The following is a 20,139-nucleotide window of genomic DNA, read 5'->3' on the forward strand; positions in this document are numbered from 1 at the left end:
ACTATAAATTCAGTGACGATCTAATGTTTTATATTAATATATATAATTTAAATTGAAAAAGTAAAATTTGATAAATAAGAAGGGCAACGATTATCTTTTGAAATGTATATGTTAATGCAACAATATTAATTTTAAAACAATTGAATAATATGTAATGATACATTTTTAAAAAATTCAAATAATTATGTTTTTTAAAATGAACCAACAGTAAGAGTAAAGCATAACTGTCTGGAAGCAAACAAGCGTTGGTATGGTGACAATCACACACGCAGCATTGCAGCTTTGCTTTCTGCTTGAAGCCGAATAATCTGAACGAACAAGGCGAGCAGGACGGGTATGAAAGACGGACAGAGGGTCACTGGTTCAAGTCCTAGGATGAATCCTGGTGCTGGTTTTCTTTTTTTTTTTTACCAGACCCCGTGGATACAGCCCCGGCTGGGCCGCCAACTCCCCCCCTCTAACCGCCTCGCCAGGTGCACGGCCCGGGTTTCAGGTCTGCAGGTGTGTGTCTCACTCCGACTCCCGGGGAGGAACGGCGGGCTGCACCTGCGCCGCGCACACAGGACGTGTGCGGGAAACTGCTCTAACCGTGCGCTGCGGGCTGCCGTGTTGACATTTCGGGAACCCGCATGAGGCCTGCAACAGGGGAAAAACACGGCGCAGTTTCACACTCAGCCGACTGCCCCCCCGTGACCCCGACACGCGTGGACGGCACGGATGCGGCGTGTTCCTGCTCTTCTTCCCGCCGACAGGGACGCATGTTCTCCGTCGATGAACTTTCCGTGCTTTTGCAACATCTGTGATTACGGCGCACTGTGCGCGTCTGCGTGTACTGTACATGTCCCTTCGATACTTATTTATCTCTGAGAAGTTTATTAATACCTGCGGTTCGCGTGTGGGCAATCTCGTTCCATCCACACTTTGTTTTTTCTTACTTCACTGTCACATAGCGCGATGTGGCGTGAAACCGTCACGCCATCGCAGCGGCACAGAGTGCGGCGCCACATGCGTGGAAGGAGATGACTCCAGGACGCCATGGCAACAGCGCACACGGAGCCCGCATGCAGAAGCTGTGGAAAATGCGCATAATTTACTTCTCGCGCCCTGATGCCGAGAAATGGCACCGTGTTCCACTGAGGCCCCGCTGATGTGTAATCGCAACGAAAAGCACCGCGCTTTACCATGCCTTCCCATTAACATGTGCTCATTTAGCTGACACCCCTTTCCAAGGTGACTTACGGCGTTAGGCTTTAGCCTTTAATTGCGGTAACCACCGTTTGCCAGACGTAACCATGGCAACTGTGTGCCGAACCTGTGTATTCAGCTTCAGAGCGTCATGTAACAACGGGTGTCTCCAGTGTGCTTGTCTGCACAGAGCAGCAGACCCATCGTTGACCAGGGCCGAGCGCCACATCTCTCACCAGATCTCCGAAGGTCCATGTAGACAAGAGAAAATATGGACAAGAGTAAGGAAAGCAGGAATAAGATAAACAACGGAGACTTAGCTCATCAAGTCCGCACTTTTAGCGAGCGCTCGTCACTCACGCCACTGCGGGGTCACATTTGCAGGCTTTTTTATGCTTAATTATGGCTGTGGGTGAACCGTGGTAAAGAGCTTAATATGCAAATATACCCTTTTAAGTGGCCTTAACCAAAGGAGTCAGATAAATAAAGAAAAAAAAATCATGAACAGGAAATTCAAGCAGTCTTGATTACTTTAAGGGTGTTTGATTTCCAATTGTGTTTCTCCTTCAGCGGTCATGGTACGGTTTTGCATACAGTCTGCACCTCACTGGAAGTGAGCGCACAGCTGAATTCCTCAAAGACATATCCTCACATCCTCATAGATAATCACACCAGATGGCGCTGAACTCATTTATGAAGCTGTCATCAGACCAGGAGGTGGGTTCGAGACCCTTTTTGAATGTAGGAGGGATTCAGCAGCTCCGAGTGACCGAGGGAGTTTGTTTCATCACAGAGCAGCCAAAACTGAGAACTGAAAGGCTTTCAAATTCAGGCCTTTTGGGAGTAGGACCACCAGGTGGCCAGATGTGGAGGAGAACAGCCCTCTTGCTGGGGTGGAGGGAGCGCTCAGGTCCGGCAGGTATCAGAGTACAGGTCTTTTGACCGTCCTGTAGGTCGTAACTGGGGCATTAAACTTGATCTGGGCGGCGACAGGAAGCCCCATGTAATCAACCCAGCCGAGTGCGAGAACTGCTGGACGCACTCTGATTTATGACAAGAGGTAAATCTCCTTTTGCCGCTTGTGATGCATTCACTCATAAAGAAAAGGAAACGGAACACATTTTACTGGCAGTTTCCTTTGCCTGATGTGTTTGTGTCTTTCTCTTATCCCTGTGTTCAGTGCTCTGTGTCAGCGTGTGAGAAGAGCTTCTATAAAAATACAGTGAATTGAACTGGTTTGAAAAACAGGAGATACTCTCAATGTGGGATACCAGCGACGGTCTTTTTTCAGTTTTCAGGTAGGATTATAGATATTAATGTAACATCTTGTACATGTGTTTTGGGAACATTTTATATATCTGCGTTACTGTAAAAAGGAACCGTGGGGCCGGATGGACTCAGTCAAGTCACACACCACTCGTACCGATCAAGGCCGGGTTGGTCTGGAGCCTATCCCAGAATGACTGGGCGCAAGGCTGAAGACGGGTTCATCCTGGACGGGATGCCAGTCCAGCGCAACACATGCAGGTCATGAAGTCAAAATAAAATGTTAATTTTTTGAGTTTTTTATGTAATTGTTTTATGTTAAGCCATATGATATGTGGACATTAAATACGCACAGAACACAACTGTGTACTTTAACGAGTGAAAACGGACTGAACACGAAACTGACACTCGACACCGACGCTGGTTTACATTTACATTTACATGTATTAATTTATCAGACGTTTTTCTCCAAAGTGATGAACATCTCGTAGAAAATACAATGTGTTCATTACATTAGCAGGAAGAGCCACTTAGACAGAGGTGTGATTCTTAACTACAGTTTCTTACTTTCTACCATATGAACCAATGTTCGTCACATGAGTAGCTGCATAAAACTTTATCAGAATATCCATGATTCCTGATCATCCTCTTAAATTCATTTTTTTAAATATAAAAACATTTGTTATATTACAGGAGCAGTTGTGTGAAGGTTTATCCGGGGATGATCTCAAAGTTATGGTGCATGAATATTTACACCTTACATGAACTTAAGAGATCATGGGCAAAGTGAGTCTGGAAGAGGTGAGTTTTCAGACCCTTTTTAAATGTGGACAGGGATTCAGCAGTTCTGAGTGAGAGGGGGAGGTCGTTCCACCACAACGGAGCCAGAACCGAGAACCTCCGTGTTTTACTTTTCGTTTGTGGGACCACCAAGCGGGCAGATGTGGAAGAGCGTAGCAGTGTGCTTGGGGTTGGTTAAAGGAACAATAGATATGACCCTCTTACTACACGGAGCGACGGTTTGTTTCCCACACAAAATAGGTCTCTACAAATGCGCAACGTTTCCAAAACACCGGTTCTCCTGTCTGGTAAAACTTGATGATTTTGCAGGGTTTTAAATGACATTTCCACACGTTTTCCTTCCATTTTTCAGTTTTAGTCGCAAAATTTGGCACCGTCACATTTCAGCAACTCTTGGCGCTTTGTTCCGGTTCGCAAGGGGATCCCAGCAAAGAGCGCAGTGTCCCCTGGGGCTCCAAACACACTCCTACATGGAGAGACAGACACTTTTCTGCACTTCTGAAAGGCTCATGGGCCGAGACACTTAGAGAGCCCATGTTCACAATTATAAAGATATGGGGGTATGGCATGAAAAGGGGCAGAGGGCAGTGCAGTGATCATTGGAAGGTGCAGGTTCGAATCCCCTCCTGTAGTGCTGTGGGCTGGCATGCTGTACTTAACCCCTTGAATAAATGGGTAAATCAACGTAAAGAGCTTCATGGAGAAAGCTCACAGTGTCAGTGGCCTTGGGGAAAGTGCGAGATGATCAGTGGTGACAATAATACACAGTAACTCTGGATCAAAGCAGAACTTGGTGTGTGTGCGTGTGTTTGTGTGTTTGTGAGCGGTGTTCCGTGCGCCACAGCTGTGCGCAAACAACACACCCTCGAGAAATAGGCAAACTGTCATCACCGCCTCACATTCACGCGTTTCTTATGCTTCTTATGTGGACCGCGGACTCTCGGAAACGTGGCGCTCGCGCGCTGAAGGCGCGAGGCACCATGTTAAAACTGCGCTCCTTTGATCCGGAGTTACCGATAAAAGTTTAAAACGCTGAAAAAAGGGAGCTGCACGTACTGTTCATGTTGGTTTCTATTCTAGTAGTGCGTCTGAAGCCAAAGATCCAACGCAACTGTCACTGATTTTGAGAGATTAAAACGTTTTAAAAACGTGTGTTTTTACTGTTTTGGTGTGTGCAGTGCGTTGCTTCATCGCTGTTCAGCCTCAAAGGTGCATTTGTTTTGTTGCACGTATCATAAATGATTCGACAGCAAAATTTTGTTGTGTCGTCGAATTCACTTCGCCGTACAAATTCCGCTTGACTTTCCCTGTAATAATATATATTATCTGTGCCACATGAAAGCACTCTTCTTTCTGCGCTATCAATCACTTCTCCTCTTCACTTACTCTTATCTGTTCGTCTTTTCGCCACATACATAGTCGATATGATTATTTGACATTGCATTATTTATCATTTATTTAACGTTATTTATTTCAAGCCCATTTAACATCGCCGCCGGAACACTCCGTACCAGACACGGAACGCGTACGTGCGCGTCCACGTTTGCGTCGTGCTCCGCGCGCCGAGCGCTACGTGCGCTTTTCACGGGAACAGCAGGGAGAGAGAGACGCGGTGGGGCGGCGCGAGGCTGAACATCCAGCAGCGCTTCCGGGAGCCCAGAAAACGGCTAACGTTCGGTGGAAAGAGTCCATTACAGCGGCTTCCGTCGTCAAAGTGCCTCACTTCTAAAGCCGTTTTTCAACACCTCACCTGTTAACAGTGTCCATACGTGGTACTTTTAATAGTAAAGCGCTCTTTGAAGCTCATTTCCTTATGGCTTCCCTACACTGGCTAGTCGGTGCAACTGCGCTGGTTATAACCACCGGCGCATAAATTAAATATAAAAATAACTTTTAAATAATTAAAATAAATCTCAAATAATTACTGTATATTTAGAGCCTCTCTTTCTCCCGGTGATAAATTCGTGACAAACAATACAAACGTATTCAGAGTCAACATAACACCGCGCAGTTCGGTTGTACCTCAATAACAGCATAACTGAGTTACATTAAACTCCGACAAACAAAACGCAAAAGGGTTTTAGGATCGACTGACTCCGCGAACAGCAACGCTTCTCGATGTGGCAATTCTCCTCAGCAGACTCCTGAGTCCTGTGAGCTGAGAACAAAACAAAAGTCTTAACTGTCAGACAGATGCCTTTCGTTGGTTTATTTTTTAATTTCACACAGGGGACTAAGATTAGTAACTACCAATCCGTTATTAACTTTCGATTGGTATGTTCCCTCGAAGACCAACGACTTCTATATTTACCAAAACGCGAAATTCATGTTCTCAGTATTTTCCAGTATTGTCGTCAGCGCTCGTGCTGACGTCAGTTTCTCCGTAACGATCGACGGAAGTTTATTTGCATGCACACCTTTTACGGTTGTGGGCGGGTAAGTTTTGCTGCACTGTGAGCCAATAAAAATGCCAATCCGATCCTTGCCTGACGTCTCAAAGCACCCATTGGTCCAGAGCTCCTTTCAATCAAGTAGATAGTCAGATTATGTCACTCTTTTGTGCTGGTCGTCTTAAAAGGCGAACGTAGAGGCGTTCGGACCACAACTCAGGACCTTCGTGTGCCTACTGTGCTGGCGGGCAGCGGTACCTCCAGCTTTTCCGCCTCCTCCTTTGTCCTGCTGGGATCTTTTATGGAAATAATTGTGCGGTGTTTTTCAACCAGGACTTCCAGAAAGAGCGCTCAACCATTTAAGCGTTTGCACTGAAGGAGCGGTTCTAAGTGGGCGTCGTTGATTCTGCGAACATCAGCGCTTCCCATCCGGATCAGCACACACACTGTGAAACCCACCATGACCCAGTACGGCGTCTCGAGCGTGGAGATGGCCCCCGAGGTGGCGGCGGCCGCGGACTTCGTGACCAGTCTGCTGGCCACGCGGGGCTTCCTGAGCGATCAGCAGCTGCAGGTGTTCAGCGAGTGTCTGCAGCAGGCGCTTTCGGGTAAGGATCCGCCACACACACGCAGACGGGTCACGGACGGGCAGACGGTGTGTCCAAACACATGGTGGTTGTGTTTCCGCGCACAGCTCGCTTGTGTTTCTGCACTGCAGTAGCCGTCGAAGCTGCTGTAGTACAAGAAGTGCTCACAGCAGTGCAGTGAGTGGTCGGTGGTGTTTGAAGTCGAAACAATGTCGCCAAATCGATGGGTGGGTGCGCGGCACCACCAGTGTTTCCGAACGGATTATGCTCCCAAGTGCGAGTAGTCATCTCATCGGTAGTTTTCCAGTGATCAGTTGTTGAGCGTTTTGTGTTTCCATTGTTCAGTGGCGTTTAACGTTTCTCTAATCTCTCATCACTTTGTAGCAGTAACGTGAGCCCTTTGTTACAATGTTACAAGTTCGCGGCTGTTTTGATGGTTTTTGTGCCACTTCAGATCGTATTTGTTTCTGCTGCAGGCTCCTATCTGCAGTCTGTGCTGTCTGTACTGCGGTAAACTGTTCCCATCGGGCCTTTTGTTAGCATCTAGAGCCCATTGTCACTGTTACTTCAGCACTGAATGTTTAGACTTTTTGTGGTTAACTTTGATTATGCTTTGCTTTCCCTCTTAGAACACTACAAACACCACTGGTTCCCAGACAGGCCCCAGAGGGGCTCCGGCTACCGCTGCATTCGGATTAACCACGAAATGGACCCCATCATTGCCAAAGTGGCCGGCCGCATTGGCCTAAGCAGCCAGCAGCTGTACCTGCTCCTGCCACGGGAGCTGACCCTGTGGGTGGACCCCTACGAGGTGTCGTACCGCATCGGCGAGGACGGCTCCATCTGCGTGCTGTACGAGGCCGAAGTACCCGCGGCGAGCGCGGGGCCCGCTTCCAGCAGCTCGCACGGGCGAGCCATCAACTGCAAGAACCACTTCATGATGGGGCGCACGAGCCCCCCGAAAAACTACCTGATGACCGTGTCCAGTTAAACTGTGCGAGGCGAAGGGGCGCTTAGATGGGTGATGCGTGCACCACTAGGGTGGGGACCTCAGGCTGCTCATCCACCCCCCTTTTTATTTGGGCCTTTTCCTTTGGCATAAGTTGTATTTATTTGTGCTCTGACCCCAAAATATTTATTCAGTCAAGGCTCTTGTCCACACCTCCCCCCCCAAAAAGCACGGTCTGATGTCAGCAGTTCATGCTGCCATTGTGAAAATGTTACTTTGGCCTTTCTTTACTTGGCTCTATCTAATGGGGTCTAAGTGAGCCGAAACTGACAATGGAGTAATGTGCAGCACTGTACCATTTCCAGTGTGACATGGCACAGTTTCCTTCATACTGGGTTCCCAGCTGTGGAATCTGGTGCAATAATGGTTTCGCATACTGGGGGACACTGGTTATTTTAAGGGGTTGCCAAAAAACCTTAAATGCACTACTTGTTGTAATCAGGTGTGGGTTTTTCAAAAAAAAATTTTCTCCTCCCCTCTAACTATGAAACCAAAAATGAGTTCTGCAGTTGGTAATGTAACGTGCTGGATCAAATGTTGAACCGTCACCTCTTCAGCCTTGAAAGCAATACAAGGTTTCACTTCTGCCTTAACTGGAGCGATGATATGAAGTATCACTGCCGAGCTGTACACATGATGTTCTCAGATCGTTGCTGAGCAGTCTACTTGCACATTCTTGTTTTAAATATGAATTTTTAGCATTGGAACTACAGATGTTTTATTGTAAGTTTAAGTGAGCCCGCACAAATGGGCAATTGTGCATTAGGGTTGGCGGGGTGGGGGTGGGGGTACGCATCTGTGAACCTGTCTGGAGTCCGTTGCCTGTTCTGGGGTGGCACCAAACTGACACATCATCATGGTGATACTGGAGTGTGATGTTCTCACTTTTGTAGCATTTTCACTTTTAGCTGTTGAGCAGCTGAACTTGTTTACTGTGGTTCCCGCCCCTGTTTATTCAGTTGTAATTTGTAAGCTATATTGAACAGTATACATTTTGTCCTTATTTTGGATTTGTGTACATAGATGCATGTACAGTTTTCTACTTGAGACAAAGTAATTTTTAAAATAAACCTTTATGACTTTCACATGACTGCTGTGTTTTGTTTGCTTTGAATTACCTTGCAGGGTGGACCTACACAACTGTGTAGTTGCTACATACTAGTTACACCAATGCTCTGCGTATGACGGGTTTGTGGTAATGAGGAGGATGGAAGTGCTGTTGAGTAGAAGCTGACCCATAGTTATGACTGGTGAAAAGGGGTTAAATGCTGGTCACATCAAAGTTTGTTTTTCCATTAACTTCTAGTTAATCCAGTTGATGTGTGTTAGGTTTCCTCCTCTTTGGCTCCAGCTGGCTTTCTGGTGCAGGAGTACAGCTTTTATATTCTCTTTAAACCCTTAACTTTCCATAAGATCATCATGAAATCCAACCAGCTTATGTTTACATTTCTGTTGCAAATCTACGTGGCAAGCTGCACGCTCAAAGTAAGGTTGGGAGGTGTGCTTTCGTGATCACGTCTGGGGTATACTTGGATGCATTTCCAAAGCCGCTTTAAGCTGGGTGTACAGTAATCGGTATGTTTTTACCCTGACAACTCTAGTATGGGGGTGGAATACTGAAAAGGTGGTAATTTTTCATAAGTTGCTTTGCAGTTATAAAGTACTTAGTTTGAATCTCCCTGCTGTTACAGTATCCTTTATCAAGGGACTTATCCTGAATTAGTAAAGTTAAAAATGACCATGATTTAGTTTACGGGAAGTATGTTTGTGCGTGGTCACTTGTGTTGGTTAATGAGGACTTAAATGCCGTTGTACTGTTTGGGAGGCCATTGAGCGATACAAGTGTCTTGGTTTCTGCCCCATGTTCAGCAGGGCACTGTCCACCGTGTGTTTTGCTCTGTTCTTGAACACATTAGTGGCATATATTGCGATCTGCTGTCACGCACAAGGCCGAGGCTGCTATATCGGCCATTGTTTTCTCTGATAAAATGTCCCTGTGCTGTGCTTTGTGTGTCTGTTGCAACGCTTCCCCTCTTCCTTCCTCTCTTTCAGCGCTCTGGCTGTCGCCCCCACCCCCGCCGCCGCCTCCCCCGGTGACCAAAAATAAGGTCAGAGAAATCCCCGCATCGCTTTAGTCAAAGTTTCACCTTGGTGAGCACAAAACCACGGAAAGTACGTGTGTGTGTGTGTGTGTGCTGGCACTCTGTGTCCTCACAGGCCAGGTGAGCCCAGTCACGTCCCACACCGGTCACTTTCTGGGAGGTGCTAAATCAGTGGCACTTGGGTCAGAACACTGAGGGATTTTATTTGGTATGTAGCTGGAACGGTGTCTGATTCTGAGTGAGTGACGTGATTGTAAAGATTGATGAAGATCTATTGCGGTGAAGTTGTGTTAAATAAACCCTATTCTGTCCACTCTTGGACAATCTGTACCATTTGTGTCTTTCAAAGAACTCTAATTGATGATGTGTCTTCAGCTACAAATGAACCCTCTGCTTATATAACTGGTTGTACATTCACAAGGTGAATTTTTTCTTTATTTGCTCTCAGTATCTTCAGAGAAATAATCCAAATTACAAACAGTAGGACCTGAAATGTTGACGTGCCCAAAACTTAATCAGTTGGTTCTTTGTTTTGGCTCTTGCTTTTGGTGGAACAAACTCACCGTGTCCCTCAGTGCTGCTGAATCCCTCCCACACTGAAGAAGGGTCTTGAGCCCATCTCTTTGAGAACCACTTCTCTCTTGGCCTCCTGACAGCTCCAGCAATGAGTCCAACACCATCTGCTATGATTATCTATGTATTTGCTATTTGAGTGTCACTCCTATAGGAGCTACTGGAGGGATGTGAACCAGCAACATGGTGGCGTCACATACACAAGCTGTGTCTCCATAGTCCTGTGTGTGTGTGTGTCTAAAGCTCTTCCTCTGTCGTTAGTGCACTTTTTCTTTTACTCTGATTTGCATGTAACTTAAAACAATTCTAAATGTGTATATGTAGGAGTTTGAATGCATTTTTATTATAACAATAATAACAAGCGCTTCGTTAAAGTTATGGACCTTTTTTTCCAGGCCAGTGGAAGTTGATCTGTATGAAACAAGCAATCGGTGTTCGCTTCAGCAGGGCCTGCAGTGAACACTGTGATGGGACATGTCTGGGCCTGCGGGGACGTGTGGGGACATGTGGAGACACGCCCTACATAGGACTCTTATCTTGGAGAGGACAGCGGACATGGCAGTTCTCTTGTTTATTTTAACTGCTTTTGTGCGTTATGGGTGTTATCGTGAAAACTGAGCAGCCCTGACACTCTGTGTGTGCGTGTGTGCGCATGCTGTGCTGCTGTGCTCTTCTAGTGTGACTATTGTTAGAACATTTCCAGCTTTATTAAGAGCTACAGTGTAACAGTTTGCATTGTAGTTGCTCTAGATTTTGGTGTATAAACAAACAAACTGTGTTGGTCCGATTATGTTGACGTTCTCCAAAATGTGGGTGAGAAAATGTTAAATGTGTTTTCTCTGGTGACGTCATATCTAGGAAACTTCACCGGGTTCCAAAACTGAGCTGTACGGCGTTTTGCTGTAATTGTGCTGGTAAACGCGGTAAACGCCCTTGTGCCCCGTTTCTGCCGCTGCCGTTAGGCTGTCCGGAATCGCAGGGAAGGGAAAGAACTTGAGAATCAGCAACGAACATTTTGTTGCTTGACTGAAAACGGATTTGAGGTAAAGTTAGTTTGGAAGCAGGTTTTTGTTTATTATTATTATATATATATTATTTATTATTTATTTTGGAAATGAAGTGATATTTGGCAACGTGCCACTTCGCCATCCTCTCACTCATCTGGTGATGTAAGCAATTTTAGCGAAATGACATCTGGTCAGCGCTGTGGGCGTCTGTCCTCCTTTTCCCCAGTACAACATTTCTCTTCTGCTCTTTCTTCAGCAGCGAGCTCATGAAAGTCCCTCGTGACTGCGGCGCATCTCCCGTCCACAGCTTCCTCATTCTTGGATATTTAACCGTTTGGCTGTTTACCGCCGTGAGAACGCCGCGGCGGGGCCTCCGTGCGCAAACACGTCTCGGTGCGGCGCTCGGGGCTTAGAGCCGGTTACGGCGGCCCGGTAGGGTTTCGGCACACGGGGGCTCCTGGCGCTCGTCCTGCGGGCCGAACCGGTGCTCCGCCAACCGGGAGCGACTCCGAAAACCGCCGAGGCCGAACTGTCAGTGAGTCAGTCAATCAATCAATCAATCAATCTCAGTCAGTCAGTCAATCTCAGTCAGTCAATCAATCTCAGTCAGTCAGTCCGTCGGTCTCGGTCGGTCGGTCGGTCGTCAGCCGTTCTGACACACGTGCCACGTGGGCGACCCAAGAGTCGAAAGAAGTCAAGTCAAGTCAAAAGTGAGCTGGGGCTCATTTGAATGAACGCCGGACGTTTCCGCCTTTCGGATCTCCTTTCGGGGGCTGCATGGCGGCTCTGGGTCCAGCTGTTCAGTTCTGTGACGTTCTGAGCGAGCCTGCATCTTCCTCGTACATCCATCGCGTGTGCGTGCGCGCGCATTGTTGTGGCCCACTTCTCTCCTGCTGTGACAAAATAAACATGAAAGAAATAAAGAAAAAGAATCGCTCGCATTTGTGGGGGAGCTGCTTCGGGGGTGAAGACACAGAAAGCTGCCGGTTAAAGTCCTGCTCGTATCTCTTCTTTACCCTGGAACACGGTGCTGAATACACACACGCACACACGCACACAGAGCGCTCTACAAACAGGTCATGTTGAATTACAGCAAACATTAACACAGCTCGAAAGGTGAAGCACGCGCACACACACACACACACACACACACACACACACACACAGTATTTGTGATCTTTTCATTCTGATAAGAAACAAAGCTGCACTTAGTTTAGTTTTTTATGCTTTTTGCCGAATTTCATGAACTCAAAACAGCCCAACTGAAAATACAGTTCTGACCGAATCTACTGGCAACCAAGTGACATTTTTTTCCCAAATTATTGGACGATTAAGCTGGATAAGAATCGTAGCTCTTTTTTCAGTTCAGAAGTTCATGCTTGCGACCAACTAGTTGGGTCTCAGTATGGGGTTAGGGTTAGGGGTCAGGGGTTAGATTAACACAGAAAAGCTGCTGAGTTCATGCGAAGGGAGGTTGTCATTTTGGCAAAGATTAGAATTTTTTTTCATTTAATCTGTTGTAGTTTTAAGTTGTAGGTGAAAAAACTGAAGTAAGCAGTACGTATGTTTGCATTTACATGTGTTAATTCATCAGACGTTTTTCTCCAAAGTGATGAACATCTCATAGAAAATACTATGTGTTCATTACATTAGCAGGAAGAGACACTTAGATGCAGACGTGTGATTCTTAACTACAGTTTCTTACTTTCTACCATATGAACCAATGTTCGTCACACGAGTAGCTGCATAAATATATTTTCTAATTCGGTATAATTTTTCTGGTTCTGTTTATTTTAAGACATATGGTTAAAATTGGTCAGGTGCCATCAAGTTTGACCACAACTATATATATTGAGTTGAAGAAGCTTTTTTATTAATTACTCAGCAGTACACAGCCGTATTATTATTATTATATTACACGAAAGCACACTATCCTCTTCTAGACTATGTCTTCTGGCCATGTAATAATGTCTAAATGCAGAACTGGAAAGGACAGGTGAGGTGTGAGCTGTGTGTAGCTCTAACCCCTAATCCTAACCTAACCCTAAGACCTAACTCTAACCCCTAACCAAACCCTAACCCCTAACCCTAACCCCTAACTCTAACCTAACCCTAACTCTAACCCCTAACTCTAAACACTAACCCCTAACCCTAACTTTAACCCCTAATCCCTAACCCTAGTGATGATGACTTCGGTTGAGCTGCTACTGGGGGACAGTCCTTTTGGGTATGTTGCTGTGGGGAAGACATGGGTCAGTTATATTTTTTGAAGCCAGAAGGGATTGTTATGGGAAAGACTTTGTCTTGACAATGTATTTGATGTAATGGTTGTTTAGTAACTTTGTTGACCAACTGTAGGAAAATGGTGTTGGGTTTGTTTGATTGTGGATTTTAATGTATTATTTTAGTTCTGTATTATTGATAACTTTATCAAATAAAGTTTGAAGAAAAAAAAAAAAACTTTAACCCTAACCCCTAACTCTAATCCATAACCCTAACCCTAACTCTAACCCCAACCCCAACCCCTCAGGGTCTACTGTCGTGGACTCCAGTGTTTTCAGATTAATTATGAGAAATTTTAGACTGATTCTGGAAATTTTAGAGGAAATGTAAAGTCAAGCAGATTCTGAGACTCAGGACTTTGTATCGATTGTTTCATGTTAAGTTTAGATTTTCTTGGTTTTATTTTCTGTCATATTTGATTTTACGTTTCCAAAAATGTTCCTGCGATGTGATTTTTTTTCCTTTTCAGTGCATCAATACTGTTCTTCTGAGGATTTATTTGATGTTGTTTTGACACTGTTTTTTCTTAATTTGTACTAGATACGCAGTAATAATTTAATTCCAGGTATTAGTTTTGGCTGTCATGATGTGTCACATATTTTTAGAAAGATTTCCCATTTTCACATAATTCATTACAGTTTAATAAAGGTGAGTAAAAGCTTCATTCTGTTGCAGATACGTCTGCAGAAGTCAATGTCTGTAAAAAATGGAATTTTATATAAAAATGTATTTCTGTCAGACCCTAATAGTGTATCTGTTTCAGCAGGAGCTGTATGTGTATACACGTGTGTATATGTGTGTGTGTGTGTGTGTGTGTTTGTGTACACTGATATCTAATAGGTTTTATAAGGCAAGGTATCGCCATGAACGCCCAACTCTGATTACTGCACAATACCGTGGTAAAAATGCCCCTTGCCAACTTCTGGGTTTCTCCTCCATTCCCGCAGATCTGCAGCACTTTGATCCCTCAGGTTGCTGTTCGCCTTGCGTTGGTTCCAGACAAACAAAGCGTGTGCCAGAAAGCGTATGACAATCATTCATTTCCATAAGAGCCGAGCTCAATTCTGCAAGGGGCTGAGCTTCTCCCGAAACAGCCCCCAATTTGCATAAGGGTTCCATCATTTCCATAAGAAAGAGGCAGGAATGTTTTGGACGCAGCACTGCAGTAGCTCACCACCACCACCACCCCCCACCACTCAGCCCCTCGCCTCACCACCCCCGTGCCAATAAAACAGAGCAGGGTAAAAAAAAAAAAAAAAGCGGCTGAATAAGCCGAGCGGTGAAAAGATGCGGGTCCCTCCTGGCCTGTTGATCTCCAGGGGGGTGGTTGAGGGTGGGGGGGGGTGCGGGGACGCCAGGGTCCGGGAGCCAGCACACGAGCGGGACAATTGCCACCGCCCCACCAGGCCTTTCATGCTGGAGCATCTGGTGTTTTTGAGGAAGGAGACAATAAAGGAGCGGGGCCCCCACCCCACCCCACCCCACCCCACCCCACCCCCTGGCCGTCCTGCTCGCTCTCTGTACGCCGAGCCGCTCCGCTGCTCTACGGCTGCACGCCGCCATCTGGGGCGGCCCACCCCCGCAACCCCCCAGCTCCTGACCCTAAATTGCTAGCAAAAGGTCCCCATTCAGTGGAGCTTAGCACCCGCACCCCCCCGCCCCCGGCCGAGCCTTTCCTGGGCAACAAGTGGCGAGGCTGCGTGCGCTGCCGTGTTGCCCGTGATGCAACAGCCTCGTTCCACGCTGCTGCACCCCCACCCCCCGCGCAAAATAACACGGCAATATCAGGAAGGAATTTCGGCTGCATATTTCGTGTCCGTAGCTCTTGAGCTCGTTTGGGCGACGCTGCTCCCCCGCGCTCATTGTTTGGACAAAACGCTCCAGCTGTTCATCACGTTTACTTTCTCCTTTACTGCTGCAGGGAAGTGCAGCCACACACGTAAACAAGTCCTGAGAGTGTAAAAAAAATGACCCTTGCGGGAACTAAAAAGACAACAGGCGATGTAGTGGGTACATCTGCCTCCTTCAGCCTTGAAGGGCTGAGGTTCGAATCCCACCTTTTGCTGTAGTCCCCTCGAGTGGGATAAAGTAAACCCCAAACAGACAGTGGAAATGACAGACCTCTGTAAAAGGGTAAATCGGTGTAAGGAGCTTTGGAGAAGCACCAGATCAGCAAGTAAGGTAAACGCACGGTATGTTCGGAACATGCAGTAAAACATGACTTCTTTTCCAAAGTGAAGCTCTGTGTTCCTACAGTGTGAGGTTTCTACACTGGGCTACTTACATTGCTTTACCCATCTATACACCAAGGTCATTTTTACCATGTTAAGTCAGGGTAAGGACCTTGATCGAGGGAGGTACGGCAAGAGGTTGGATTTGAACCTCTGTCCTTTTTGTGCAAGGCCATGGAACTTCTTTTTTACCATCTGTTCTAAGTACATAAGTCCTGAATAAAAATGGTAACAGATAACAATAATAGACAATCGCCCCCCCAACGTGTGACCCCCCCCCCCCGTCTTCCACGCTGTTTCCTACTATATTTACTGTATTTTAACACTACCACAGAGACAGACGGAGGCCCAAGGTAACACAAGGTGGACTCTGGTCCTCCTCCTTCTCGACCTCATCCCGCCTGCCGACAGCCGGGGGTCCAAATGGGACGTCCACATAGGCAGGGTGTGACAGCGTTAACCGTAATGTTCGAGCTTCCACTGACGCTTAGAAACCCTGTGCCTCGAGTTCTGCCCCTGTCTCCATATGGCCCCCGCGGCCCTAAAAAGCCCTGAGGTGAGAGATACCTGAGCTCGTTGCCCTGCGGGGGGTCCCTCTGTGGACCAGCGCTGTGCTCAACGGTACGGAAACTCGGATGTGTTTTTGCCACGGGCTGCGATACGGCGTTTCAATCTGTCTGCCGAGCTGCAACGCACATGAGTGTTCAATGGAAACAGCGTTGAGCAACGGTGTTCCCCCCCCCCCCCCCCCAGGCCACGTTTATGACGAAAGCAATCTGACAGCTGTCGCCATGGCGATGCCTTGTTTTTATTTATTTCCCCGTTGAGCAGACATCTCAGCATTTATACACGGCGTGTGAGTTTTGATGAAGCAGTTCCTGCTGGATTGCGCTGCGGTGGAAGGAATGGGAGCGGAACACCTCCCCGAGCCGGAGTGTGAAACCAATCTGCAAAACAGATGGGCCTCAATCACTGCGCCACCTGCTGTAAAGAAATACTGCGAACGGTGAATCTGTTGCAGAGGGAGGGCACAGACCGCATGTCCTTCTAGTCTAGGAGTCAGAGCTGTTGCTGAGCCATAGGGAGGGTGTGGGTTCAAATCCTGCTCCTGCTGTAGATCCCCAATGATGTACTCATCTTGGCTTGACTAGTAAACTAGTGTAAGTTTCTTTGTGTACAAACTGGCACCGAAGGTATCGGACGAGTTATTACGTCTGTCTCTTCTTCCTTGATTGAGTGATGAGTCTGATGGACGTCCATCTCAAAATGGACTTCGGTAGCACTGCGAGCGACAGATTGTGTGTCGCGCATAAAAGCCCCGAGATTTCAGGGAGGGACCAGCTGACGGCACCATGAGCGCAACCCTTCCGCACTGCTGCCGATACCACTGAGTGCCAGGTAGGTGCTGCTTTACCGCGTTTCACGTGGGTGTTTCGCTGCACACAGGATGTGCGTGGCGTTGCAGTGCCGTGTCGGTAACGCTCAGCGTTTATTTTGAGAATTGTGTAGAAAAGTCAGTTTCGAGAACGTGAACTTTTACTCTCGGTGAAGGGCTTTGCTCTGATGTAGGCAGCTGGTAGTGCAGCGCTTAAAAGTGCTGCTTTCGGACCCAAAGGTCACAAGTTTGATTTCCCCCTTCAGCTGTAGTACCCTTGAGTAAGGAACTTACTGCAGACTTCTCGAGTAAAATTAACCAGCTGTGTAAAGGGATAAATAATGGTAGGTGCCTTTGGAGAAAAGTGTCAGCTAAGTGAATAACTGTAATTTACCTTATTGCACCTCTTGTTGCTCACAGTGTCTGGTGTCCAGGACAGATACTGTGTGAAAAAAGAGACTGGTGGTTTGGGACGACTGCTGCTGCTCACAGAAACAACCACACGTTACCATAAACTCGAAGTCTGTATATGATTATTAGTAACTGATATTAGGACATGGGTTCGAAGGGTGCTCTCGTTCTGCTGGACTCATCCCACTGACAAGACCCTCCCCAGGGTTTCAGTGCTACCTTCGATGGTGGAGTCAGAGGGAGTGTTGAGCGCTTCACAAAAGGAACCAATAAAGGCGTAAAAGTCCTCGAAAGGCGCTGGACATCTCCCTGGGGGCGGGGGGCGATGAGTTTGTCACTGAGATTTTTGTGACACAACTTCAGAGCCTTGATGTTGCCAAAGTTCAAAGTAGCTGAACAGACTTCCTGAAAACAGCCAAAACATCACGGAGGCTCATCGAGGGAATGTCCCCCAGGACATGGGTGGTGTCTTGTGGTTTCTATGTAGGGCTGTCCCAGGCACTTTGACACATTTATCCTGGGAATGTGATTGGGCGCAAGCTTATTGGAATGGGGTCTGACCACTTCATTTAAGAGCTCAATTTGTCTTCCTCAACAGTCTTGATGAACCATTTATCCAATGCTTTTCTTTAGTAGTGACTTAGAGTGTTACTCCGTTCTAATTATTTCCCAATTTGTACAACTGGGAGTTTTTTTTTTAACCAGAGCAATGTATGCTAAGTAGCTTCCTACAGGTGGGACTTGAACCTGGAACCTTTGGGTCCAAATGCAGCAGGAGCTTAGATACTAGACTGCCAGCTACCCCATCCATCTCCATCATAGGCAGGGACATGTACTCCATGGTCAACGTCCACATCAGAAGCTCCGTTTGCAAGTATGTGGATGATTGACATGTTTAATTTTCTTCTTCGAAAACGAACTTCCAGTTGCGAAGAACTCTGGAAGTTATCAGACGAAGCTCCGCGATCGTACCGGTGAAACATTCGAACCTTTGGACCCATGTTGTATGCATGAGTGGCGGCATCTGCAGCTTCCCGCATCTCCCTGCCGACACGCCGCTGTGCGCCGCGTCCGGCGTCTTCCGATGGGTCTCCTCGACCCTTTTGAGGGCCTCGGTCTTCCTTCATTCCTCTTCGCGGGGGGTGGGGGAGGGGAGGGGACTTCGGGGCGGCTCGCGTGAACTTTGACTCGGCCCCAGACAGCCTGCCCACGTTTATGGGCCAAGACGGCTCCTCATAGGCTGCCCTCTGTTTCCAGGCAGGTTTTCTCTTTCGAAGGAACTGGAGGACCACGGTAAAGCCTCCGTTTACTGCATCTGAGTCCAGTTTGAAGGCCAAACCCAGGAGGAACGGTGGATGAGAGAAAGCTCTTGCTGCAAGTTTCCCAAAGCGCTGCTAGAACTCAAATGCCACCAACATTGAAACCTCAACAAAAGAGTCGTTTGAGCTGCAGGCGACAAAACTTTGGGGGGGGAGGGGGAAGGACCTGCTCCTCAACCGGGGAGTTATGACAAACACTGTATGTGCCTATGAACATGTGCTCTGTGTTTCGCTGCATATTTGGAGGCCGCATGTCACCGGTGAGAGTGTCTGCATACGTGCAGTGCGTCCCTGTTGCTACTCCCGCTGGGATGTCTCCAAAATCACGGCTTGAGCTTCCGTGGTTCACCGTGGGCTCGCTTCACAGAGTCATCCAGCTGAGAACGGGGCTGTTTTAGGGGCATTTTTACCACATTTGCGCTGTGCTTGTACCACATTTCCACAGGGACGGTGCATAAATAAACACATCCGTGCTCTTCCCAGCCCTGGAAAACTGTACTTATTGCGGCGGTGTGAGCAGGCAGCAGGTGGCCTGGAGGACAAGAACTTGGACTTGTGATGAGATGGTTCCCACGGTCAAGAGGCACGTTCAAGAGTAAATGTGCTGTAATCATGACTGTTAAAATGAGTGTGTGCGATACAGTCTTCGTTCAGTAGACACTCTTCTCCAAAATGACGGACGAGTCGGAGTAAACAGAAGTGCATCCTCCACAGACAAAGAGCTTTAGAGAAAGACATGTGACTGTCCAACACTGCTGGTTTTGCTGGCTCCCCAGTAGCTCCGTGGAGATTGAGGGGAAACCGAGAGGTAATGCTCGCAAAGAGTGTGATGCACGTTTGTGGAGCTGTCAGGAGATGAGGAGACAAGTGGCTCTGACAGAGAGGGCTTTAAGACGATTCTTGAATGTGGGAGGGATTCAGCAGCTCTGAGGGACAGCGGGAACTCATTCCAATGGGCCAGAGGTGGAGGAGATCAAAGCCCATTCTGGGCTGTAGGGAGTGACCGGTCTGGTAGGAATCGCGGTGATAGTCCGATAGTCCTCTGACCTTCTTGCAGGCAGTAACCGGAATGTTGAACTGGACACGGGCAGCTACAGGAAGTCTATTGAGAGAAACGAGGAGTAGAGACACATGGGAAGAATCATGATAAATCATAATAATAATACTGTGTGCTGCGTCAGCTGGGCTGGAGTGCGGTGCCTGTCGGCAGTTCAGCAGAACAATGAGATGCACATGTAGAGCCCTTGGCCTTCAGAAACGGTCCTGTTGAACACACTTCGATTCTGCTCTCTTCACAATCCCACCTACTCAACACCCAGAGCCCCGGCTGTCCACGAGAGGCAAAAACATTTTAATGTCAACAATGGCATTATCTTTTATTTGCGGACGGTGTGACAGGATGGTTTCGTTCAGCTTCATGTGCTCTGGCTCCACTCGTTTCTATGTTTTCCTACAGCGCCCCCTTGTCTGAGGTGAGGCCCCCCGTGTGGGAGGAGGTCTGGGACAAATGGCCCTCCTGGCCCCACCACCTTGTGTCTCCTGCCCTCCCCACACATAAGCCCCGGAATCTGGCTGCCATCTCCACCACCGTAACGCAAGG

General features: G+C 47.4%; 1 protein-coding gene across 1 annotated transcript; it reads left to right on the forward strand.

The window, feature by feature from the left end:
* Window positions 1–5,840: 5,840 nt before the first annotated feature.
* On the forward strand, window positions 5,841–7,301 carry LOC108923291 (protein BTG2-like). The gene is made up of 2 exons (XM_018733963.2): window positions 5,841–6,250; window positions 6,859–7,301. The coding sequence occupies exons 1-2, from the start codon at window positions 6,103–6,105 to the stop codon at window positions 7,218–7,220; spliced, it is 510 nt and encodes a 169-aa protein (XP_018589479.1). The 5' UTR covers window positions 5,841–6,102; the 3' UTR covers window positions 7,221–7,301.
* Window positions 7,302–20,139: the final 12,838 nt, after the last annotated feature.

Source organism: Scleropages formosus, chromosome 2 (genome assembly GCF_900964775.1).
Source record: "Scleropages formosus chromosome 2, fSclFor1.1, whole genome shotgun sequence".
Classification (NCBI taxonomy): Eukaryota; Metazoa; Chordata; class Actinopteri; order Osteoglossiformes; family Osteoglossidae; genus Scleropages; species Scleropages formosus.